Here is a 25,947-nt window from a genome sequence, read left to right as displayed (position 1 = left end):
AAAGATGCTGTTCTTAACAAAAAAGCTGACCTGCCTGTGCCCCTCGTCTCCTGAGTTATGTATGAGTAAAGATAACAGCCAGTTACTAAATAGAAAACCAAATAGTTACTAAAATGCAAAGTATCACATCTGGGCAAATTGGGGCAATCTATGTGATGAAGGAACGTAGCACTTACTCATTCCTAACTACATAGTTACTTGGTTTAATTTCCCTACAAGAATTATTTTCTTCTTTCTTTTATTCTTTTTCAAAGAAATGTACCCACAGGCTATCTCTAATCCAGTTTGGGAACTTTGCACTCTTTGTCTTCTAGGGTTTTTAAGCGGAGTCAGCGTGTAAGCTTTTTCTGTGCTTGAGCAATAAAGCAGCAGATAATAATTACCACATCATGTCCATATTGCACCTTTAAGCAATCACTAGTAAAGACAAACATTTTATGCTGTGCATATCTTCATGCAATTCAAGTTTTTTCTTACATCAGAAAGAATTACATCAAGCCAGGCAAAGATTTTGGTAATAAACATTTTTATATTAACTCTCATTCATCTCCTTTTGTGATAAAAAATAAACGTGAAAAAAGAATATATAATGGGGGAAGTATATTTAGACTAATGCACATTAGATGGCATCACCCATGAATTTCAACAAATTACCATGAAAAAATTACCCTCATACAGAAGCCAAGAACAAAGACAGGAGTTTATAAACTGGTTTGCAATCAACCACAAATGTGCCTTCTTACATGGTGTTTCAACTCCAAAAGATTACTTCTTATATGGGATTGCAAGTCATTGAGTCAGGTCCTGCCTACTTTTAGCAGGAAACAACATGTTTTGAATTTAATGGCAACCTGAAACTGAAGGTAAGCTTGTTCCATATTATGCACTAATTAGTAACGCAATAACCTCTCCCTTAACCTACCTCTGGAATAAGAAGGGTAAGTTTCTTCAGCCAGTCTTGCAAATGATCGCTGTCTGCCAGACTGGATTTCACCAGGGAACAGCAGTGAGCCCAGCTCACCAAAAGCCACATTGAATAATGAGTGACTGAAAGAAAGTGAGAGTAAATCACACTGTCACTAACAGAACAGGCTTTTTAGGTTGAAGAGTTGCATAGTTACAGCACATATGACACTTAATTCCGCCATAAAAACGTACAAGATTAAATCCTTTCTTAGAACTTACTGGAACATCAGATATGACCTAAAGTTAGAATTTTACCTATATGCTCACTAAATACTGACCATTGTACTACCGACAGCAATTAAATTAGATTAACTATTACCAATCTGAGGCACAAAACTTTCCTGCATCTCTCCTTCTTATGCAGTGAGTTGGTCCTTTGCTGATGTGTTGCATCATGTCTTAACAGGAACATTTCCCTGGACTAACTAGTATATCTGCTCCTTTCTTCTTAAGAGCTAAAAGTAAGACTTTAGTAGGTGATACATAGCATTTACTGAGAATTCAAGTTCATAGACATTAGCATCCGTAGGGCACAACAAAGTGGAAAAAAGAAGACAACACACAAGCCTAGCAGGACATACCTGCATTTATACACACCAATGATGTATTTTTGACACATAGAATCATAGAATAGTTAGGGCTGGAAAGGACCTTAAGATCATCGAGTTCCAACCCCCCTGCCATGGGCAGGGACACCTTGCTCTAATACTTTGATACAGACTTAATCTGACAGAGGTCACCCAGACCTTTCTTAAACAACCTCCACAAAAGGAACAGATGAGGGAGGAATCCAAGGAATTCTAGGCCCAGAATCATTTTTATAAACCAGAATGAAGGTGACTATTGGTGACTCCATTACGGAGTTTTATACGCTGCTCTTTGAGAGGTAAGTCGAGAGCTGGTTTTCCTGCCAAAACCAGCTCTTCTGGAGATGAAGGCTACTACAGTATAAAACTGCAGCTCATATAAAACAATTGCTAGAAAAGGAAAGCCAGGCAGGTCTTCTGGGACTTCTCCATGTATTCCCACCTAGCATGCAGCAGCCCCCACACTACCAAGGAACACAACTTTACAGCATTTTAATAGTGGAATACATCAAACACACAACTTGTTGTCTTCAGTATGTTTTCACTACTATTAGTTCATAACATATAGCTGTTTTGCAGCACTAACCTTCATGTCTTGATCTGTGATCAGACTGAGCCTTCAGCACCCTGAACAGGAAGAAGATAGAGCCATTTGAACTTTGTCACAGAATGTAACAGTATCACTTAGAAATACAAGTACCCACAAGTAACAACACAGTTACTCTGAAGTACTCACTGAGAAAACTAAAACCTTCAAAAAAAGATTCATTTCTTGCAATATTCAAAATAAGCAACAATAACAGAACTATGAAAACCTTCAATCACCCCCTTAAAGCTCTACTGACTAAAAGTCAAGAAAAAACAGCCACAACTCCATTATTTTATCCAAAAATAAATGTAAACCAGACCCAAGAACTGACCAATACAGAAGAAAGCTAGTATTCTTCATAAAGAACTGCATGTTGAGCAAGCATTTGTAAACTTTAAACAAACTTAAGTTTATGAAACCAAAACCATACTGTATATATCTAAAATTACACCTGCAACTCAACTAGAGATTAACGTTAGGCACACTTGCAGGCTTGACTGGAAATGCTTTGAATGCCCTTAATAGTCTTAAAAATATGGTAAAAAGAAACTATCTGTTACTTGGAATCAAGTAATTCTACAACATCAAATGCAGCAGACCCCCTGACCTCCCTACCATCAGGCTGACTGTCACGATGCAGTTTTACACAGAATTGCTTTTCTCAGGACAAAAATCTCTAACAGCCCAATTCTGAAGGTAAAATTGTGCCTTCAGTACACGAACACTCACTAAAGCAATGAGGGTAATTTCAGCAGTAATTAGCTAATGTTATTAGGATGGGAAAATAACTCGAAACCAGCAGACAAAGAAGCAACTTAAAAGTTACTTTATTTGAATTTCTCCTTTACATTACTTTGAAACTGAGAATGCTAATTGCTACAGAGAGAACAAAGGAACAGCTTTGCGTGAGAATTTATGAGAGCATACCATGTATATAGGCTGTTGCTCTGTGTCTTAGCCACTGACCAGTGAGAGTTCTCACCCACCACTCTCCTCTCTCACCCCTGTAAGGGTAGGATAACTACCAGACGAGGCGACTAAGAAAAGCAAGTCTAATGCCTAGAGATATGGGTGTTAATAGGGACTACAACTGAAAGAGCTGTTTACTGTATTGAAAGCAGGGATGAAAATGTGCACACTTGATTAGCTTGATTACAAAAAGAAGATATTGTACCTAGGTGCCAAGTTGTCATATGTGTAAGCAACTGACATAAGTCGCTGAATCAGACTGGTTCCCTGGACAAGTACAAGAAACACCTTTAAAAATTGAAGTCAAAAGAAAGAAAAAAAAAAAAAACAACAGTTAATATAACAACAAGCTTTTTGATCTGTTTTTAAATTATACACACTGTGAATCTAAAACAAACCCACCTGTCTAGAGGGAGGAAGAGAGGAAGACAAATCACAGCATCTCCATAGTTACGCCATGGATTGTTTTTTATTAAAGCAGATCTAAAATGCTGTGTTTCATTGACTAAGTCTAGATATTAAATGTAATTCTAGTTCTCTAAGAAAGACAATTTAACTGAATAGAAAAAGCGAGCATTTCTTCCTTCCTTTTAGTAAAAACACAGCATTTTTTAAGAAAGCAGAGGCTATTTACTTCTAAAAATCTTAGGCTTGAGGAGACAGGGTTGAGGGTGAGGTTGGACGTATACATTTCACCTGTCTCTGTGATCAACACATCTTACTGACTATACATACACTTACATTCTTCATCTTTAGAGAGCCTCTCAGGCTACACAGCATTTTCAATTCAAAAAAGAAGGCCTTTTAAAGCATTTCAGTAACAAATCTACTGCACTCAAAAATATTCAATTGACAATTAAAAGTTGAAAACCAGTAGCAGCACTTACAGACAATGTTAAAATATTTCATGCATTTAATAAATTCCCTGTATCATCGTAGCTTTGGCAATTTAGGGATCTGTTTTGTCAGAACCAGATCCTAATACTTAGAGAATAGTTAAGATCTTTCCATGTAGGACAATGATGAACGCAACGCTTGGCTGCAGCTCACAGTTCAGATCTACCCTTTCTGGCAACCACAGCTGGTCCTGTGCCCAAGGAGCAATGGATTTACAGTGAACGTATTTCTGATGCCAAAATACTACACTTGCCTGGTCTACATTAGAAAATTAGCATGCAGGGATGTGGTAGGAAAGTTTGCAGTTTAGGTAATTTTACCTCACACTCACTCATAGTAGAGAAAGCTATTTTAGGGTTTACTAAAGGAATCTAAAATAGATGTAGTGAGGATGGGGACAGCCCATAGAAGAGGTTACCATAGGAAAAAAAAGGAGTAAATAATTTAGAAAACAAACTCTAAGAAATAGCGATAAAGCAGTGCAATTCTGAATTACCAATTCACGTGCTCCCCAATCACCAAAACCCCTTTTGGCTGCAGCTTTTAAAACTGCCACGTTTAAAGCAATTAAAATACTTTTTAGAAGAGAATAACATGTAGGATATAGATGAACAGAAGTAATTTTTCCATTAAATTATTTTACCACTAGAATAAAGGCTTCACACACCAAAGCAGTCATTTTTCCTAAGGTTCACAAACTGGACACACTTTTTCTCTCTTACCTCTGTTAAACGAGGTATGTGAAGGCCCTTTGCATGGTCACTTGCAGTCTTCCTTGATTTGCCTGGCCATGTTCTCTTCCTGTGACTCTCCGCTACACCAGACCAGGCAAAGACATCATGGTAAGCTAAATCGAGATCCGAAGGATCAACTGCAAACTGGCATATCAGCTTCAGCAAGCAAGCAAGACAGTCTAGCTGCCACTGTGGATAAGAAGAAAATGAAATGCTATTTTTTCAGGGATTTATTTTACAAATAATCCTGTGCCTACTACAGATTTGAAATGAAAAGCTTAAGTGAGGTATAAACAGCTAGAAATAAGTGGCAAAACCTCATCAGAATAGACCCCAAAGTGGAAGGATATTGAAAAAGCTTAGTTATAATGAAAACATTTTCATGACCTACTCTATTAACAGGTGCATTCAAGACATTCTGTTATTCAGTGCATGATACAACACAGAGGAGATAAGCTCAATAGCTAAGAGCCTTTCCAGCACTATAGTCAACTATAGCACAGGGTTTAAAGTATGGCACACAGAAGTGCTTTCAAGCTGAATATTGCTGAACCACATAGAGACAAAACTACTATTTTGTATTGTAACATCTCTTGTTAGATGAAAACCACTCACTCGTTTAATAACTCTTGAGATCAATTTTCACGGTGCTCAGCTGTGAGGCTATGACCAAACAAGCACCTCCTCAGCTCCTCAGAAGAAGGTGTATTATGATAGTAAAATTAATAATAATCAGAGAATCATAGAATGGTTTGGGTTGAAAAGGGGCTTTAAGCTTATACAGTTCCAACCCCCTGCCACAGGCAGGGACAGCTTCCACTAGACCAGGTTGCTCCAAGCCCACATGCAACCTGACTCTGAACACTGCCAGGGATAATGCAATAGAGCACCACGTCAGAGCATTTGTTATAGAGTAATGAAATAATTAATTTAGAACAAATACATCAAAACCAGTTAGAAACTATCAAATTTTTGATAAAGATTATACCTGCCTTCTTTGCAGCAGTTCAGTACCTGTCACCAGTTTTATACATATGTGGGTATGCTTGTTCATTGACATCTTTTTACATACCTGACTCAGAGCTTGAGAGAGAGAATTTTTGGTAATTAAATGCCATAGAATTGAAAATAAAAGAGAAAAATTAACTCTAATATTAAAAAGTTTTCATTATGGTATGAATTTAGCTCAAACTAATTAAAAGAATAATGATGAAAAAGGCATTATATAAGAATGACTAATAACATTCATTATTGAAATGTGCCTTTATTGACACCCCAGCCACAATGCTACCACTTTTGTCCCAATGCCAAAGAGGGGAAATGGTATTTCTTTGGCCTCTTCAAAAAGACAGATAATTAAGGGAGTACTGCTTTTAAAAGAGACTATGATAAAAGTTTCCAAATAACAACCTTCCCTGAAACAAGCAGAAAAAAGGCAAAATAAAGCATCCACTTCTTGTTTTGCAGATTCTGACTTTGCTAAAGAAGTGGGAGATGCAACAGAATTATCAATGCAGCTGCAATCATTGCTAAAGATGGAGCCCAGTTTTTGCTCTAAGATGTTCCCATGATCTGCAATTTTACATTCTATGAACTAGGATTTTTTAAGACTGAACAAAAAATTCAATAAAAAGTACAGAAATACAAAGGGTGGTTTTAAAAATTCAAAAGCAGAAATATGAAGTTGTTTTTTTTAAAGAAAATAAATTCTTCTGGGAGTAGAAAATATTCAAGAAAATGACCCCATTGCATAGGGTCTGGTGGCTTCAATTACAGAATTCATTTATTTCACTTACTACAGAAAAGTAACTGTAACAAAGGCAGAAAGAAATGAAAGCCTTTGCAAATGACAGCTCTGTTATTCTGGAATGAACACCTACCACAGTCCATGATTCTTGTTCTTTGGGCTCTAAGATTCCAGAATTGAAAATTTCCAGCAACTGTTGGAGCCCTCCAGCAGCAACGAACTGTGAATACAGTATGGAACCAATGTGAGAAAAAGCAAGTACAGAAATATCACAAAGTTCAGTTAGATACCAACCTGAGCTTTATAAATACATGAATGACAAACTATTCACCTGGGCATATTACATAGAATCACAGAATAGTTTGGGTTGGAAAGGACCTTAAGATCATCAAGTTCCAACCCCCCTGCCATGGGCAGGGACACCTCACACTAAACCATATCACCCAAGGCCTCGTCCAACCTGGACTTGAACACTGCCAGGGCTGAAGCATTCACAGCCTCCCTGGGCAACCCATTCCAGTGCCTCACCACCCTAACAGGAAAGAATTTCCTCCTTATATCCAATCTAAACTTCCCCTGTTTCAGTTTAGCCCATTACCCCTTGTCCTATCACTACACGAAAAACAAAAGAAATAGTTCTACACACCTATGACAAATTTACAGGCCTGATAACACAGAAAAGTTTAAAATGTTATACCTATTTAAGATAAAAAACTTTAAGATAGATAATGTTTTAAATGGGTTTCCATTTATATCCTATTTGAAGAACTCTATTAGGTATCACAGAATATTGTAGGAAAATCAAACCTTGCAGCTCCATGTGTTTTTACTGTTTTCTATCTGATCTTCACTCGAGTCATCAGAGTCTGGATAAAGATCACTGTAACTTCCCTAAAGAGAAATAAGTACAATTTGTTGTAGAAATAGTTAAGGAATTAAAACACTAAAAATCAACTCATTAATATACATTGTGGTTCAGAGAGAAAAACACATATTCAGTGCAAGAAGCTCTATTACCGTAGATTCACGTCGTATTCTCCTGTTGGGCTTTCCCAAAGCTTCAATAATTTCCAGGGCATACAAAAGTTTATGGGCACTTTTTATTCGCAGAAGATCCTTCCAGCTAAAGCCATCATTACCCTTACAAAAGACAGAAAACAATTAGCAGAATTTTATGCAATGCTGAGCTATCTGAAAAATGCAAAGAGAGGATTTTTAAAGTGACATAGACAAATAATGTGGTTTTTAATTTCATTTATTGTTTGAAATAGAGACAATAATCTATACATGATGAATGGTTTGAATAATGTGCGTTCCACAATGAAATGTGAGTACGCTTCCAACATTATTATAAGTTAAGCTACATGCAATTTTAAAGAAGAGGAAGCCAAATGTTATGCTCTATTTCCCCCCCTATTTAGAGACGTGTCCATTAAGATCAGCAATAGCTAAAAACTGTTAATATATAATTGCAGCAACTTCAAAAGAGGCAAAATGTTCTTCAATTAAGTAAGAAGCCATGCTTTGAACTTACAGAGGACAGCACAAAAGGGTTGCTATCACAAGAGTCATAATGTTAAAGCAAGGCCATAGATGAAGAAAACTGCTGTTTCAATTCCAGACAAAATACTGTGACAATTAGTATTGACTATTCATTTATTCAATAGGTTTTTAAAATAAATCATGAAAACAAACTTTGGGAGCTAAATGACATCTCTTTAATTTCATACGAATAATTAGGTTTGTCTATTAGGTTTACGTAGGTCTCGGCATGCTTAGCATACATACTATTTAACATTCCTATATGGGGACAAGTCAACTAAACCACTAGACACTAAAACATCCACATAACATAAATATATAAAACAAGCATTCTTTGTTCACCTGCTCATCTGAAATATTCTGGAATGCCTGCAACATATTAGGGCACGTTGGCAGAAGCATTAACAGCTCCCAGACTCGTCTGGATAAGTTTTCTGCGTGGAGATGGAGTTCCTCACACCTTGCACTCTGACAAACCACAGAACAACCATTTTTATTGTGAGCTTCAGTATGAAAGTCAGATTTCAAAGTCACAAAATGCATTTACTCTTAATGAAGAAGCTGTTTCCTATCTAATGCAAATCTTTAAATAGAACATGAAGAACTGAAGTCTCACTGAACCTGCAAGAAACTAAGTGACACCTTTACATTCTGAAATACTGGAGTGTAAATAAAACTTAAATATAAACTACTGGTCCAAATAAACCATTATTTAATCTTCCACAAGCTAATGATGGCACATAAGACATGAAGCTTGATTTTTTACAGTAAAAACTTTACAAACCTTTCTTCAAGCCAATTCCCATTATTACTCACCATATCTATTTAAATAATCAAGATTCTTTCTTAAGAATTATTTTTTTTATAGCTTCTACCACTTAGAACATTTAAAATATACCAGAACAATGTTGTTAAGAAAATCAGAAAAATCATAGTGATGGTTATACCATATGTGAAATGTGAATCTACAGGCAATAAACACATCTAGTGAATGGACAGAGCACACAAGACTTAGGCTAGATAAGAAAAACAGCTGCAATAATTCTTAAATGTAATTATTCTAATAAAACTAATTTACCTCACTATCTTCCATAGCCACTTCTCCAGAAGGAGGCTTGAAAGAGGCAAGCATCTCTAACAAATCAAAAAGGGTGGTAAGATGAGGTTCTTGCAGGAGTAAAAGCATTGGAATGTTGTCCTTCTGAGGAGGAGGTAGGCAGGATGCTGGAAGCTGAACACCTTCACCTTTACGTTCTCTCCTTGGTGCACCAAGAGATACAAATACCATCTAGAAAGAGAGGGAAACAACAAGGAGAGAGACAACTTTAAAAATGCAGATGGAATGCTTTCAACAGGATCATAATTAAGAACTTAAAGACTACATTAATCTCTTTGTGGTCAAATCTTTACTGAGCAGCATTTTGAGCAACTGCCATAATTAAAGCTTGGTTCTGCTTTCACTTAAGACATTCCTGGTTGCATGTACTTTTGCTGCTGCTACAGTAAAAGGTCCTGGTTTCTTGTCACTCCATTATTTTGCCATTCAGGCTGGGGAGACTCTAGTACTTGTCTGACTTCTCAGTACATTAATGAGATGGCACAAAAACTGATCCAGAGTTAAAGTCAGAGAAATCAGCTTAAAGAACCAGAACACTATTGAGGGCACAGCAACATAAACAGCAGTGTGGCTGGAAAAGCAGACATTTGTAACTGGCATAACTACGTTGTGGAAGGCCATTCTCAGATGAACCGTTTGTGCTGCTCTTAGTTATCTCCTCCATATATTGATCACACCCAGCCATTCAAACTGAATGCTACTGCTCCTCCAAGTTCTGCAAACATAAGAATTCATGTGATTGCACTTTAGTTCAATCCTGTAAAAATTATGTTAGCAAGAAAAAAAACCTTTAAAAGTAGTTTTACTTCTGAATTAACCTAATTCATTTATCAAAATGAACCTACTAACAGTTGAAGACCTAGTTCAACAGATCATCCAACAGGTAACTGCAACAGTCAAGACAGACTAACTGCCACACTTACCAGCAGCCAGCCATGGCGTATGTTAAGTGTCACAGTCAGTAATAATCCTTCTAAAAGGATGTTAGCAGATACTGAGGGTGTACAGCATGAGTTTAGTTTTCCTTTAGATAGAAAGAACGTGCCCGATGGTCTGCCAGTAGGTTTTGTTACAGTTCCACCCCCCCTTAACAGTTGTGGTGTCACTGACATGTATACAAGTCTAATGAGGCTTTTCCATAGTTGATTTCAGCAAACTTATGAGCAGACCACTCCAACAGGAGCTCTGAATTGAGGCAGAAAGTTACAGATGAGCACTAAAAAAAGCTCCTGTGAAAGGAGAAAGCTAGTCACTGCTTCTATGGGAGTAGCATGCACTCAATAATTAACACAAAACATGCACATTTGACTCTGTTTTCACTGGTCCCTTCTTTTCCTTGACGAATGAAAATCCTGGTATTTTTCTACTATTCCTCGATTTTTCACATCTGCTGACATAACCAGAATTAGGCTTTTAAAATTACTAAGTAAACACTGACAGCAGCAAGGACCAACAGCATTAGTTTGAGCTTCCAGGAGGCATGTATTGGACAGCATGGAACAACTGGTATCAGAAAACTATAGGATGCTCTCAAAGATAAGCTTATCTTCCACCACCACTATATCTATCAGCTGCACAAGACAAAAGCAGCCTCTCAACCAATCTTGTTCAGTGACTGCTATCTATATGCTGGTAGTACCTGCATATCCTTAAAACCCAATTCATGAAGTGTTTTTTCATCATAATCAGTTGTCAGTTCATGCCCAGATGAAATCATTCTCACGGGTCCCATGAGGCCGCCTAGGACAAAAACATACTTCAGTAAATTTCTGGAATCATGGTAAAAACTTAATGTGATTTCCTTAAGAAATTACATTACATTAAATTAGATTTACTTGCACGCATTCAGAAATAACATTTCCCATAACAGTCCACCCAATCTTCTAGCAAAAAGTGTTCACAACACAGATTAAAACACCTTCCATATTTTGTAGTAATTTATGCTATGCCAGAGAAGGATAATGGAAAATGACTGTGATCATCAACAAAATCCCTTTGTTTTACACACCTGTGATAAAGACCGCAAAGGCAAAGCAGCAATGATTAAAGCTACTTAAAAGTAAGTTTGAAGTAAAGATGTCATCTACTTCAGAAAAGAGAAGCTGAGAACCAAGAATTCTCAACACTGAACAAGAAATCTGAACAACTGAAAGATGGAGAATTAAATTTCATTTGATGCAGAGAATCAAGCAGTAAGCAAGCATCAGAATGCACAATGACTCTGTAACTCAGAATACTCATATAGTTCTAACCACCATTTGTGGTGCACAAAGATATTTGTCCTGGATTGAAATTTACTGTGCATTTCAGCCATTCTTACAAGTACACTCTTCCAACATTAGGCCCTGCTCCTCCACACCAGTGAAAAGCATATATATGCTATCCCACTATACCTCAACACTGGGATTTCAGTGAAGCTTCTTCAGAAAAGCCTGATTTTTTAACCTTTTGCAGAAATCTTAGGAAGTTCTGAGTTCTGTAAGCTGAAAATGCTTCAAACCAGTCTATTACCTGGCTATGGGAACGCAGTATTCAAAGATGTGGGTTAAAACAAAAAGCCTATGTACACTCCGTTCTTTCACTATCATAAAGACACGCACACTGTAGTGCTTTCCCAAACCAGCTGAGATATACACACAAGTGATGTCTTTCCAAACTAGAGCAATCCAGCGAGATGTACACACAGAAACTTTGATGGGACTGCCAGATAAATGGAGGTATACGGCAAATACATATATATTTGTATATATTTATATATATATACACATATACATGTCTATGTATATATGATCCTCAAATACTGCCCAAACAAAATTCCCAGGATATTCTTGGGAAAAACTGGATAGACAGCAGCCCTCCAAAGACATTTGTCAGTTAGCAATAAAACCATGGAGGTTTTACATGGAGTTGGGAATAATTTCACCTATCTATCGCTGTTCCCATCCTCCCTAACAGGCTGCTTTGAAACTTATCACTGTGGTCAGACAAAATAACTTCCAAGAGATAAAGGCAGGCAAAAACATCATCTGCAAAAATAACACAGCATCCTGTGCACCTCAGCAAACTGGTAAGAGGTTTCAGAAGAGAGAATACAACAAACAACCTGAGGGAGAAGCAAATGTAATGTCACGTTTTGCTGAACAATGCAGATATTAAATGAGCAAAAGATGTTACAAAAGGTACTGGAACCTCAAAAGAATTATGGGGTAAATGGAAAAAAGAGTTAGTTCATTGTGGTGAATAAGAATTAAAAGGAACATTTAATAAGTGTGACTGAGTCTACTGCTTACAGATACATTCCCAAAGTTTTGGCTAGGGTCCTTGTATAGTCTCTTAACAGAAGCATGATGATAAAAGCCTCAAAAATGTATCTGTAACTAATAAATGCTTTAAGGTTCTTAAGCCCATTTCAGAACCTGCAGCTTCATTTTCCAAAATAGCTATCCCATCTCTGTAACAATCTGTTTAACTTTCAGTGTCTTTGTCTTCTCAAACTCAGACAACAAGTCTTAGTTTTTAAGACAACAACTGTTAGATGTGACTGGTGCCACTTCAGACATGTCATTACTTCAGGAATCCCAAGAGCAGGAAAACAATAATGACCCTTTATGCAAAGCTGCTGGAAAGGAAACAGTCAACTACATGATGATAAAAAGGGAGGCTAAGCGAAGGGCTGAAGGAGGCCCAGCAGCCTAAGAAAGTGCCAGGTCCAATTAACAACAGATGAAACAAGTAAGAAGTTAAAAATAAGTGCAAGCCTAGAATTCTGAGAGTCAAAAGTTGACACAAAACTTCTGTTCTGTGAAACTGAAAACCCACCTGAGAAAAGAACTACAAATCAATTGAGGACAATGTAATTTAGCTCTGTAAGGAAAAGAAAAAATGGTGCTCTATTGTCATGAGCCTTTAGCATTTATCACCATTTCAGGTTCTTAAACAGGGATTGTTTTTCTGTTGTAGATTAACTAATCCAGGTATATTAAAATGGACATAGTAAAGGTCACTGAGACAGAAGTGTGCACTACGTACCTTACAGTACACGTCTCCAATGATGCAGAATGACCCAAGTTAAGTGTAAACAGTCAATACACTGAACCATAATTCAGAGGGATCTTTGTGACCAACAAAACGTTATTAAAAGGTGCTTTATCAAAAAGAATCTATACAAAACAGTCCCCCAAATCGGGTGTGGATGAGTAAAACTGCAGATTTTAACCACAAATCTCAGTTTCAATCCTGTTTCTTCAAAAGCAGTTGAAAAATAAAGTAGACTATTCCAAACATAGGGTGGCATGCAGAGAACAATGCAGAGACACTCCTTCAGGAGTTTGATTAATGAGAGATTTAGCCTCTTACTGGGTTTTATGCATTTATCAGCCAGCACAGGTATCAATTACACGACAAACCACTCAGAGTCATTAGAATAGGTTTTAAACCTAGCAAAGGACACTGGGTTTATGAATCAATGGATATAAATGTTACAGTTCTCCAGTTTCCCATAGTTATGGTATGTTAATCGTTAGTGTAACAAACACAGAAAAAAACTGTGTTTATCCACAAAGTGTATAAAGTTATGAGTTCCAGCACAGACAAAAGATTTTGTGCATACATAATGCGACTGAACTACAGGTGCTGTAGGACTGCAACCCTGAACTGTCTGAATCACGTGTTTCTGAAATCCCAGCTACCACAAACATCAATATTCCTGCTATGTGGCTATGCTTGGTGGAAAACAAGATAGTTTCTTCACTACAACAGCTTCTGAGGAGTGGCTGGAAAAGGATTTCACAAAGAAGTAATTAACATGTCCAAAATTCAGTCTGGTTTAATGACAGTGTATCTCACTAAAACATATTCTTGCATGTTGTTAAACTTTGAAAAGTCAGATTCATGTGTACACGTATACTAATGGTCAATGATGTTAGGAAAAGATACTTGTGGGGGGTAGAAACTAGATGATCTTAAGGTCCTTTCCAACACGATGACAGAATTTGTTCAGATTACATGTTAACTCTTGCTTGCAATGGGAAAGAACAAGAAAACCTTGAGGAGAAGATAATTCAGAAAACAGTAACGTTCTAAACAGCAATAACTGGTAAGAATGCTGTAAGTAGGATGTAGCAAATGTCCTTCTCCTAAAGGATAAACACTTTGCTCAAAAACACATTAAGAAAGGGAACAACAGCAGGATGCATACTCATCACACTCTAAGTAAGCAATGACCATCTCAGGAGCAAGGTGACATTACAAATTTAAGAGCATCAAACCAAGATGAATGATCATTTTTGTTACAGGGTGATCATAAATTAAAAAGCAGTTGTAAGAGTAAGGAAAATCTTACACCTGACTGGAATACATGTATGTGGGGTATAATAAATCTGAATTATAACACCAAACTCTGAATCAATGGCAGAGCCAGAAATGTCTGAGTTTCAGGAAACACAGAATCAGGTTCTATGTAACAGAATCTCCAAATCACAGAAAACAATACAATTAATTAAAACAACGAGAAGAAAATTAATACGGGGAAAAGTCTCTTAGATCTTGGCTAGATCTATGGACTTTTGGCAGATCTTCATTTTCTTTGTTATTTCAAATAAATGACACAGCACTTAAAAAACAATTAAAAGTGAGGGTGATGCCTATTATAACTACAGCTAGAAGAAAATAAACCATAATGCCTGCTTATTTAGGCCATCTGGGGAAGAAAAAGACCATAATCTCCAAAGTTCTAAATGGATGAACCCTTGTAAGGGCAAAGAATTGCAGATCTAAGTCCTACAGCTTACCAGGGAATTCCCCTTTGCGGCTGCTTTGGCCAAACTCCTGAAGCTGTGCTTGTTGATTTATCTGCTCCTTCTGCAAGTTTTCATACCAGTGGGTGACTTCTGCCCGTAGATCAGCCACCTGATCACTCGGATACATTTCTATAGTCATCTGAAATAAAACAGGTATCTTATTTTTCAGAGCACACAACGGACTTCCTGAATTTAACCATGTAGGATGTGCCTGGAGAAGGGTTTTTGACTTACCTTGTCGGGAAGCCCAGCTGGTTGACATACAATTCTCAGTGGTAGTGACTGTTTGTCACTCAGGGCTTTCAAGTGGCTGCTGATCCCAGTGCCTTCAATCTGCCACTGTCTCAGGTGATACGCAAACCTTAAGAAACAGGTGAAAACATTGAAAGAGTATTTTTGTCAAAGCCTATTTCACACAAATGTTTGACAGATGAGACATATTAAAAAACCTGCACCTTTACTCACTGGTGGTTTTTTTCGAAATAAAAGGAAGTTACTGATATTCTCACTATTTTTCAAGCAAAACTAAAATAACTTTGAAGAAGCTTCTTTGGTGAGGGAAGGGAAACATGAGCCACATCCATATATATCTATACAAGGACAAGGGCCAACACTGGTAACTCTTTAAATCTGATATATTACCTTCTAGAATTATTCACTACTGTCTTCACACAAAGAAAAACAAAGACATTATTACTTAAATAAATAATTCATTACTCATTTGTCATAATGATAAGAGGAATGGAACTAAAGTTCGCATCCAAATATATCAGTAGAGCTATTTACCTTCTCCTAAAAGCTTCCAGGTGTGTCTTCAGCATTAAGAGTCCTCTTTCAATAATGGTCAGACTCGAATGAGAGTCTTGCTCAAGGTTACTAGAAGCTATCATCAGACTCTCCATACACTTGCTAATAAATTCCTGTTCTTTTTCCAGTCCAGTTTTACCTGTAATAGCAGTTAAAGTAAATTACATATGCACAACTTTGGGACTATGCACTCTAATACTAAGAATAAAAAGAGGATATTATATATATGTATATATATATAAAACACTTTAAACAGAAACCAAAACTAAAAGTGAAAACTCTTACCATTGATGTAGTAAGAGTTGATATACTGGATGGCTGCTCGACTGACATCACCAGACTGTGCTCTTAAAGCAATACCCCAGAACTGGTCCATGCCACACAACTGTTTTGACAAAAGGAAAATGAACACAGAAACAAAACCATTATTTTACTGGGAGTGATGTTTTTCTGACCTGAGACATTTTCTTTGCTTCTTGATGCAATCACTAAATATATCTCGGTTTTTCCTCTGCTTGGGCTCTCAGCACTGCACACAAATACTATACAATCCTGTTTCATTGAAACATTTTTATACTTTGAAGCATGAGGAGAACGGGTTAAATTCAGGAGTGAATTTTCATTTCTGAGAAACAGAAATACTTTTAAACAAAGCCTTAAAACCACAGCTATAATTGTGGTTAAAATAAAATCTCTGAGATGGTTTCTCTGTAGAAAACACTACAGACGAAAAACCTCTAAAGTACATAATATGTAAACTGAGACACATTTTACAACAGATTTGTAGTCAGAATTAAATATGCCTAATGCAATGTCATCTGAATCTACTTATTTAGAAAAGTGAATGTTACAAACCCACGCTTTAAACACAATAGTGAATAAAGATCAGTTATGTTAGGATACGATCAACTGCACAAAGATACGCAGGCAACAGGCATCACTTTCTTTGTGGTTTCCTAATGCTGCCTCTAGAGACAAAAGCCACATAAACTCCAAGTCATGATGGAAGGTCAGGATCATTGCCCTCTTTCATTTCCATTTCACTGTCCCACTTCTGAGTTCCCAGGGCTTTCCTCAAGGCAGTGATCTGTACAGACCCCACCACCACTACGGGCTGTGGCATTACTACCTCAAACCAGTAAGCAATATTCAAGCCAATAAATTCTCAACAGATACACCATTGCAGAGAAGTAATTTAACTTTCCCCTTCCCTCAGAAAGTAGGTAAACATGAGCACAGAATCAAGACTTACCTCGGAGTTTGAGCCACCATCGTACGCACTAGTTGCTAATCGAGCCAAATTACACAAATGCTGGAAGAGGTTTAGGCCAGTCATACTGATAGTTTCAGGTTTTAGTTGTGGCATCTAAATAAAATGAATCGCTTTAGTATGAAAAAGAATACTCTATGATGGAACAGGTACCTATTACAGGGTCATTATTTCATTAGCACAAAAAAGCGTCATTGTTACTACCCATCATATTTAAATGTAGTAGAGCCACAGAAATTGCAGAAGGAACAAAACTCAATGCTGTAACATTACCTCCTTATCAACAGCAGGACACTTTGTAGCATACATGCCATGCCTATTCAAAACACCCATATGCTTACAAAAACAGATTAAAAAAACATGTAACCTTGAAAAAGAACCAGACCACACTAATTACTGCCCAATCTACCCATTTTGTCATGGCATCTGTTGAAATGGATAAGACCACTTGCAAAAAACCTCCACTGCTGCATGTTCATATTTTCAGAGGATGCACTGATGAGATTTCTATGCCCCAACCCCAAAAGGACAGAGATTTTTTTAGTCAAGTAGGCTATATCATATATATCATTAAAGTATAGTTTTAGGTGGCCTTTTTTTTCCAAGTAGAGAATTATTACAAGATTATGACAAGCGGAGCCCTCCTAGAGTAGTGCATACATATTTTACATAGAAACAACTGTAAATATGTTAAATATCGCCAATATGGAAACACTTTAACCCTAATTATAAGCTTGCAATTAACTCTCCTACATACCTTTTCCAAAAAAAGATGCTTGTAAGTCTCCATACCCATAGCGTGCTGATCTTTACTTCGTACTTGATTTAAGAACCAGTGTAGTGCATCGTCGTAACATTCAGAATCTTCTACTAAGCAGTGCCACAGTATGTCCACTTGCTCTAAACTCAACCCTACAATTAGGGAAGAATTTTTAACTACTCCTTTATAACATTAAGTATACAGCAATATTCTAAAAACCGCAAGAAGACATGCAGAAAAATCAGCATAGTTCTTCGAATCACAGAATAGTTAGGGTTGGAAAGGACCTTAAGATCATGAAGTTCCAACCCCCCTGCCATGGGCAGGGACATCTCACACTAAACCATCTCACCCAAGGCTCTGTCCATCCTGGCCTTGAACACTGCCAGGGATGGAGCATTCACAACCTCCCTGGGCAACCCATTCCAGTGCCTCACCACCCTCACAGGAAAGAACTTCTTCCTTATATCCAATCTAAACTTCCCGTTTAAGTTTTAACCCATTACCCCTTGTTCTATCACTACAGTCCCTAATGAAGAGTCCCTCCCCAGCATCCCTATAGGCCCCCTTCAGATACTGGAAGCTGCTCTGAGGTCTCCACGCAGCCTTCTCTTCTCCAGGCTGAACAGCCCCAACTTTCTCAGGCTATCTTCATATGGGAGGTGCTCCAGTCCCCTGATCATCCTCGTGGCCTCCTCTGGACTTGTTCCAACAGTTCCATGTCCTTTTTATGTTGAGGACACCAGAACTGCACACAATACTCCAGGTGAGGTCTCATGAGAGCAGAGGGGCAGGATCACCTCCTTCGACCTGCTGGTCATGCTCCTTTTGATGCAGCCCAGGATACGGTTGGCTTTCTGGGCTGCGAGCCCACACTGAAGCTGGCTCATGTTAAGTTTCTCACTGACCAACACCCCCAAGTCCTTCTCCCCAGGGCTGCTCTGAATCTCTTCTCTGCCCAGCCTGTAGCTGTGACTTGTCAGGACAAGAAGTTTTTGGAAACAACAAAAGAAAAATGCACCATCTGCCCAGTAGGAATCATACTTCTTCCTCTTAGAGCTGGCCATCAGCTAGAGGTTTTGGCCATTAGTGCTCTCAGATGTTACTAAAACAATGAGTAGCATGAGCTGACCTGGAATCTCAAACCAAACAGCAGCAGGCTGTTTCTCTGTAAGTAAGTACTGGACACAACTGAGTCCAGCTTTAAGCTGGGTATTTAGACCGTGGCTGAAAACAGTACCTCTGTAATGATTTCATTGTTTCTGTTTTCAAGAGAACAGTAGGTTTATTTTCTTAGCTGGCATATGGTAATATCTCAACACATTTCTTTAAGAAGAATTGTGGCTATCTGTCCTATCAACATCAGCAAGTATGGTGGTGTAAGTTTGCTGTCCCTTGGCTACAGATATTCTTACTCCTTCCTGTACTCTGCTCTAATGACGACAAGAGGGACAAGCCATGTGTTGTATGCCAACTCTGACGACCGGTACTGAGACTACCCAAATTAACTCTTCCCTTCAATCATTCTGATAACAGACCTCAACATACAAGCAACTGGAATTCTGTACAGACCTGATGCTGACACAACACTGAAAGTTACTAGTTTAGAAAGGACTAAGAAGAGAGCAGCCCAAAGAATTTATGGAAGGGAAAGCCACCATGGGTTACTGAAACCACGGAATTATGCTCAACTTTGAACACCATCAGCTACATTTCTATTTTTAACTTTTAGAGCAAAAAGATTTCAGCATCTGTGCAGATCAGCTATCACACAGAACACTACTTTTGCAAAGTGGAAACCAATTTCTGACAGTATTAAAATACCAAGATTTATTCCTTTTTGGTGCACAACTTAGAGTGCACTCCAGTAGAGATCTCTGAGAACACTATGGACAAGAACCAAACCACACAAATACAGAATCTATTATCTTCATTTCAGTAATTGCTACAACCTTAATACTTAGAAAAACTGAAACATGGAGAACATAAAAATCTGTTCTCACAGAACTGCAACAGAATTAAAACACTAATTCTGTGCACTCATCAGAAAATCTTCCTTCTTTTGAAACAGTACCAGAGATTATGTAAACTGTGTGTTTAAAATAAAATAGACTTATTTAAGCTAACATTGATTATTGTAACTACACCCGCCTTATTATGAGGTGCTTCTGTGGTAAGGTAACCTCAAATACTTACTGAAATGATCTGGGGATCCTAGAGTTGAAAACACACATGTCAGGAATTGAAGACGAACCTGAACCTCTGCACTGTGGCTGTATCTAAAATTTAAATTTATATAGAAACAGAAGTTTATGTTGTTGTTTATTGTCACAAACCATCTCCCCACTCACACCTGCACCTCTTAAAGCATAAGTAACTTCTTCTTAAAGGTTTCTTTTTGAACTTCTAGTTCAGAATACAGTCCAGACTCCAATTACACCCACTACAGAACCACACCAAACGCGTGGAATGACACACTAGTCACTACCAGATAAGGTACTTCTGCTGGTTTTGGGGAGGTGGAAGTGGGGGTTTTTCGGCATCAAGTGCATCATTTTGTCATTAGCACCTTGCAGGACCTGACCTTAATTTTTTCCCTGACTTGTAAAATGCTGATATTTCTACTCTGAATTTCTTATCCCAGCTGATGCATGTTCTTTAATAAAGTATTTTCAGAACTTACATTAAAATATTTACTTTATTTTTAAGGTAGAAGCCTAATGGTCAAAGGAATAGAAGAATGTATCATTTTGCCTGAATTTAAAGCAATTCGTCCCACTTCCAAACAGCTTTTGAAGTCACTTGTCACTACAGCAGTGTCCAATATAACGGAGTATGATAAAGTGAAAAAATGACCCATAAAATAGCAACATTTTTCCACTGTGGATGCCTATATTTATATATTGACTTTGACACCTGTCAAAACATGAACAGTTTATTCACCTGGGATTGGGAAGTTAGGAATTTTATTGTTTCTGTATACAGAATCATAGAATAGCTAGGGTTGGAAAGGACCTTAAGATCACCCAGTTCCACCCCCCTGCCATGGGCAGGGACACCTCACACTAAACCATGTTACCCAAAGCTCAGTCAGACCTGGCCCTGAACACTGCCAGGGATGGAGCATTCACAGCTTCCTTTAGCAACCCACTCCAGTGCCTCACCACCCTCACAGTAAAGAACTTCTTCCCTATACCTAACCTGAACTTCCCCTGTTTAAGTTTGAACCCATTATCTATATACCTAATTTTAATCCTACAGATTGGAAAGGGAAAGGAAGCTACTTAAGATGTCATTGTTTTTACAGACCTTTGCCTCCCTAAGCATATAATGTCCCTATAGAAAGTATTTACATCTAAGAACACATCAGAAGCACCAGAAGAAAAGCAAAAAAGAAACATTTAAAGACATAAAAGATCAAACACTCAGTTGTGTACTTACAACGCATGTTTATGTCGTCCTTCCCTGACTGCCTGAATGTAGTGTACCAAATTATCAAAGAAAAGTTTCATCATATTCAGTTCCTTTTCTGCCCACCTGTGTCAATTGAAAGGGCAGAAAGATTTATGGTTTGTTTAAAAAGATCAGAAAAGGAACAGAAATTAGACAGTTATGACAGGAAAACTGCAGACACATAAACCCAAAGTAAACATTCCATTTTCCATCTACCATGAATTCAGGAGTATTTTCCAGAACAGCACTTTCTTCTTCCTTGTCATCCATAAGGGTCCACAATGTTGTTATTTTCAGGACTGACAGAACATTCCCTTTTGAGATCATGAAAACTGTTGCTAAAGGCCCTAATTCAGAAAAAGTCCAAGCCAAAACTCAGAACAGGGCATATATTTAAGTGTCATGTCCAAAAGGCCAAGTTAAATTGCTGATTCTCATTGTAATCTTTCCCAGATGTTCTAGTAGTCCATTCTCTGTAGTCAGAACAGCTAGTTATATAGTTTGTTCTAGATGGCTTCACATTTCAAAGGTTTTCTTACAAATCATATTTTTTATTACTGAGAAGTATCTGATATACATCAAAACAGACTGGTGTAATATCAAGTTATTACAACCTTTTACAACATATTATTAGTGGATGTCTACTACTGCCCTGCAAGTCCTTTGGGACTGGGGGGATGTAATGTGTATTATGAAGGAATCTAGGCCTGAGTGATTAGCCTATACATCTAGGCCAGACAACAGGGAGATGATAACCTTAGGTCACTATTAATTTGGACCACACTAAAGGAACAAGCCTCGCAGCAGTCCTCTAAATGTCATCACTTCTGGTGGTTCAGTCTGCTGGGGACAGGAAGCTACTTACATTGTTATCCAATGTGTATCATAACTGCTCCCAAATTGTTGAAAGGTACCAAAGAGCTTTGGAAGAAGACGAAGTGAAACTACTACTGATCTGAAGGAGACAGAGAGAAATGATGACAATATGATGGCTACAAGATTAAAATAGTTGATTTTCAAATTACTTTGAGCAGCTCAGGTTCACTGAGCAGCTGAAAGCACTGTCTGTATCATGTGAATTTCACCATCATGCCAGTAACTTGGTTTTCTCAATCTGAACTACAAGTACTTCAAATTCTTTACAAGTAATAACCTGGGACACCAGCTGTGGGATGAGTATAAGAATAAAACAGTATGTATGTTTTATTAAAAGTTATTTACATTTCAGAAGATGAAATCTTATTTTTGAGTTTCATAAAACTTATCTTGACATTTCAGCAACATTTTTCTACAACTGGATGACACAGCAGAACTAAATCTGCTTCAAACTCATTACAGACACCCACAGGTGTGTATTGCAAGACTGTTATCTACAAAAACTTCAGTGCTTAAACTGCATGTAACAGAACATCTATGATGCTAAGTATCTTCACATTTATTTTATTAATACCTCTGTATACATATAACTCATCTCACAAATACAGTTCTTAGCCAGAATGTAACAATGTAACACTGCAGGTGATGTCCAGCAGTTGATTAGCTCTATCAACCAAATCAATTCCACCTCTGCCAGTCTTCTAACCATACATCTCACAGCTTCGGTGGGTATTAAAACAAGTTATCTGAGCTTGAGGTACTACTTCTACCCTCAGGGGCTACTTCAGAACAGATCCCATAAGAGATTTGGTGGAAAACAGCTTGTTTGCTCCTCAGCCACTTGTATGTTAAATCTAAAGATTCAGCTCCAAATGCTTATGCTAAGGTACTTGACCTTGCACTCAACTGGCTAAGATGTGGTCCAGATTTTACCAAAGGGTAGGAAGTAACCTCTGGCAGAAGGGAGAACAGACAAATGCAACAAGATGAGAAATTCAGGGCACTGATAGAACAGAAATACTGCAGCTCAGATACATCTATGACACCTTGAAAACTACGTTTATACTTTTGCTTGTGTCTGGTTTAACTTGTCTTCCTGTAAAATGAAATAATCATTATAGTCAACTTGGATTTCCTGTATGTCACAAAATAGATACACGTAAAAACAGATAAATTATGACTGGAGTTACCTGTTGTTTGCTAAATTTTCTAAGCAGCCTTCAATAAATCTCATTCGAATCTGTCTGTCAGTGAACCAGCACACTAAAGAACAGAGCAGCTTCTCTGCTTCATTTATTAACCCTTCAGAGAGATGAATCTACATCAAGCAGAAAGAAAGGTTACTGAGGAGTATGTATTCGTTTTCTCTAAAAAACATTCTTTTCTGGTATTCAACTTACTGCATCTTCGTCCTGGACCAGATCCCACAAAAGGGTATTTCCTTTCTTACACACATTATCCAAATTAATGTCCGTCACTGCATTGCTGTTATATTGATGCTTATGAACTGCTGGTCCTGAATAAAAGATAAAGACCATTACTGAATAAATAAAAGGAACCATCTAGTTTGAACATTATTCCCTAAGTGCATGAACAAGATGCTTTATCTGTAAACTTGGCTATTTTAAAGTGCCTAAACCAACATTGTAATTGCAGCCTTTTTTCACACATGGGTTCTTAAAGAGGGCAAAACCATTATGACCATACAAGAAATCAACAGGGCAGCCAAGCCAATATTGACACTGGTCTTGGCTCATGGAAAGGCTCAATAAAACCGGTATTTAGGAACTGCAGATGTAGGTGCAATTGCTTTTTAATTCAGTAAGATTCAACTCATAGTGTAATTAAAGTATTTCTTAAGTCTTTCTGTAGTTCTGCGGTCCAAAGGGAGATATCTTTATAACTACCACTGCTGGCAAGCAAGAAAGCAGCACACTGCAATAAATTGCCTCCACGATCTCCTGTAACTGACTAAAAACCAGGGAAAACAAACACCATTCTTTTATATAGAAACCCATCATGTTTTCATAAACACTGATAGACATCTTCCTTCTTCTGTGGCCACAGCTGGCACCACTCATTTATCTACTGCTTGATACTGTTTTCACATAACAGCAAAGTCAAGTAGAAAATGTGGACTGTGTGCAAGACATTGTAGTTGCTTGCAAATGCAAAACCAGGGGTGTCAAAAATAATCTGCACTGAAGGTCTTGTGCAATTTGGATCTTCATTAAAATGTGTAATATCTATGCAAAACAGTGACAAAAGATGCTGATTTATAGCATGTTTTAACTGCAGTTTTAGTAGTTTATTCAACTCTGGAGTGGAAAGAAACAATCCTTCCAAATTTTCAGTGTCAGGCTGGAATTGTAATTCAGTTCCACATAACAAGGAATGTTAAGCCTAAAGAAAAAGAAACTTCTTACTCAACTGTGTTTCATCAAGGAAAGATATAAATAATACTGGTTTTACTGTCTGTGGAAGATAGCAAACTTGGTTCTGCCAGACCAGTGAATCAAAATGTCAAACCTTCAGAAACCATACCCTCCATTATATTTAAAAGGAGGATAAAACAGAAAATAAAGCTGCCACAATAGCATATGGAAAGATGATACAATTCTTGAGGAGCGTTTTAGAAGCATCTAAAATTGCACCCTGAAGTCAACTCGAAGATTCAGCAGTGTAAGATGAGATAGCATAAAATGCCCTTTACAACAAGCTCCCGAAGATATCAAGTTATATTTTAACTCATTATTCAAAACCTATCCTCTTTACAGTCCATTATGGTTAATTCATTTAAGCTGACAAATGTACAGAATCACAGGAAGATCCACCCACTAGAATAAAAATCATACAAGGTTTCAGAGAGGAAAAAACACCCTTGCATTTCAGTACCACCTTTCTTTTTGCTTTAATAACTTCTCAAACAAAAACATTTGCTCTTTAGTGCCTTGATTTGTTCTAACTTGCACTAAAAGTTCTAGTAGAAATCTGGGAGTGGGATAGGGAATTATAAAGGCAAACACACCTATACCTTATGTCATGCAAACGTGGATCTCTTGGAGAAACAGCAAAAACTCAGTAGTCATAGAAGTAAAGAATCACAGAATGGTTTAGGCTGGAAGGGACCTTAAGATCATCCAGTTCCAACCCCCCTGCCACGGGCAGGGACACCTCACACTAAACCATATCACCCAAGGCTCTGCTCAACCTGGCCTTGAACACAGCCAGGGATGGAGCATTCACAGCTTCCCTGGGCAACCCATTCCTGTGCCTCACCACCCTAACAGGAAAGAATTTCCTCCTTATATCCAATCTAAACTTCCCCTGTTTAGGTTTGAAGTCATTACCCCTTGTTCTACCACTACAATCCCTAATGAACAGCCCCTTCCCAGCATCCTTGTAGGCCCCAAGTCACCATGGTTTCTTTGGGAAAATACATAAGCATGGTTGAAATAATTCGTTTATTTTAATTATTGGAAACTAATTCAAAATTATATAGAACTGAGTTAGAAGATATGTGTTTTTCTCTTTTCTTACCTTGACTAAGATGCTCATGATAGATAGAGGCAAGATTGGGAAGGTGCTGCTGAAGATGAGATGTTAGCTCAGCATGTGAATTGATCTGTACAAGCTCTTCTTCACAGCCAGACTCTTCCCCATCAAAATCAGCCATATTTTTCTCTGATTTGGCACTGACCTGGGAACTACTGCAGCTGACATCATCTGCACTTAGCATATCATCAACCATGTGCCTGCAAAAGAATATTAGAATGGGCAATATCAAAGAGAAAGTTGATTTTAGTAGACTACAAGCGAGAAGACATCTCCCTAA

The 25,947-nt window shown here is 37.7% G+C and overlaps 1 protein-coding gene across 11 annotated transcripts in view; it reads right to left on the bottom strand.

The window, feature by feature from the left end:
• The window catches only part of USP34 (ubiquitin specific peptidase 34), a 136,482-nt gene that overhangs the window by 51,704 nt on the left and 58,831 nt on the right, over window positions 1-25,947 (bottom strand). For 10 of the 11 annotated variants that reach the window (XR_009727153.1, XM_061364831.1, XM_061364826.1 and 7 more), the window contains 22 exons: window positions 25,653-25,867; window positions 23,513-23,628; window positions 23,303-23,430; window positions 22,102-22,191; window positions 21,225-21,320; window positions 19,980-20,062; window positions 17,781-17,935; window positions 17,006-17,119; window positions 16,039-16,138; window positions 15,733-15,892; window positions 15,181-15,307; window positions 14,938-15,085; window positions 10,788-10,888; window positions 9,110-9,319; window positions 8,374-8,499; window positions 7,507-7,629; window positions 7,297-7,380; window positions 6,623-6,709; window positions 4,731-4,931; window positions 3,317-3,399; window positions 2,140-2,180; window positions 923-1,047 (listed from right to left, as the gene is read on the bottom strand). Coding sequence is in view for 10 of the 11 variants with exons in the window: in XM_061364831.1 (XP_061220815.1) it covers window positions 923-1,047; window positions 2,140-2,180; window positions 3,317-3,399; window positions 4,731-4,931; window positions 6,623-6,709; window positions 7,297-7,380; window positions 7,507-7,629; window positions 8,374-8,499; window positions 9,110-9,319; window positions 10,788-10,888; window positions 14,938-15,085; window positions 15,181-15,307; window positions 15,733-15,892; window positions 16,039-16,138; window positions 17,006-17,119; window positions 17,781-17,935; window positions 19,980-20,062; window positions 21,225-21,320; window positions 22,102-22,191; window positions 23,303-23,430; window positions 23,513-23,628; window positions 25,653-25,867 (2,713 nt within the window). In the remaining variant the exon portion in view is untranslated. The remainder of the gene's footprint in view (window positions 1-922; window positions 1,048-2,139; window positions 2,181-3,316; window positions 3,400-4,730; window positions 4,932-6,622; window positions 6,710-7,296; window positions 7,381-7,506; window positions 7,630-8,373; window positions 8,500-9,109; window positions 9,320-10,787; window positions 10,889-14,937; window positions 15,086-15,180; window positions 15,308-15,732; window positions 15,893-16,038; window positions 16,139-17,005; window positions 17,120-17,780; window positions 17,936-19,979; window positions 20,063-21,224; window positions 21,321-22,101; window positions 22,192-23,302; window positions 23,431-23,512; window positions 23,629-25,652; window positions 25,868-25,947) is intronic. The other variant, XM_061364828.1, reaches the window with a different exon arrangement.

The sequence above is a fragment of the Neopsephotus bourkii genome, unplaced genomic scaffold (genome assembly GCF_033783945.1).
Source record: "Neopsephotus bourkii isolate Nb327-2 ecotype Australia unplaced genomic scaffold, CSIRO-AGI_Nbou_v1 NB_1250, whole genome shotgun sequence".
NCBI lineage: Eukaryota > Metazoa > Chordata > Aves > Psittaciformes > Psittacidae > Neopsephotus > Neopsephotus bourkii.
The sequence above is the reverse complement of the archived record's forward strand: the minus strand, read 5'-3'. Positions and strand labels throughout refer to the sequence as shown.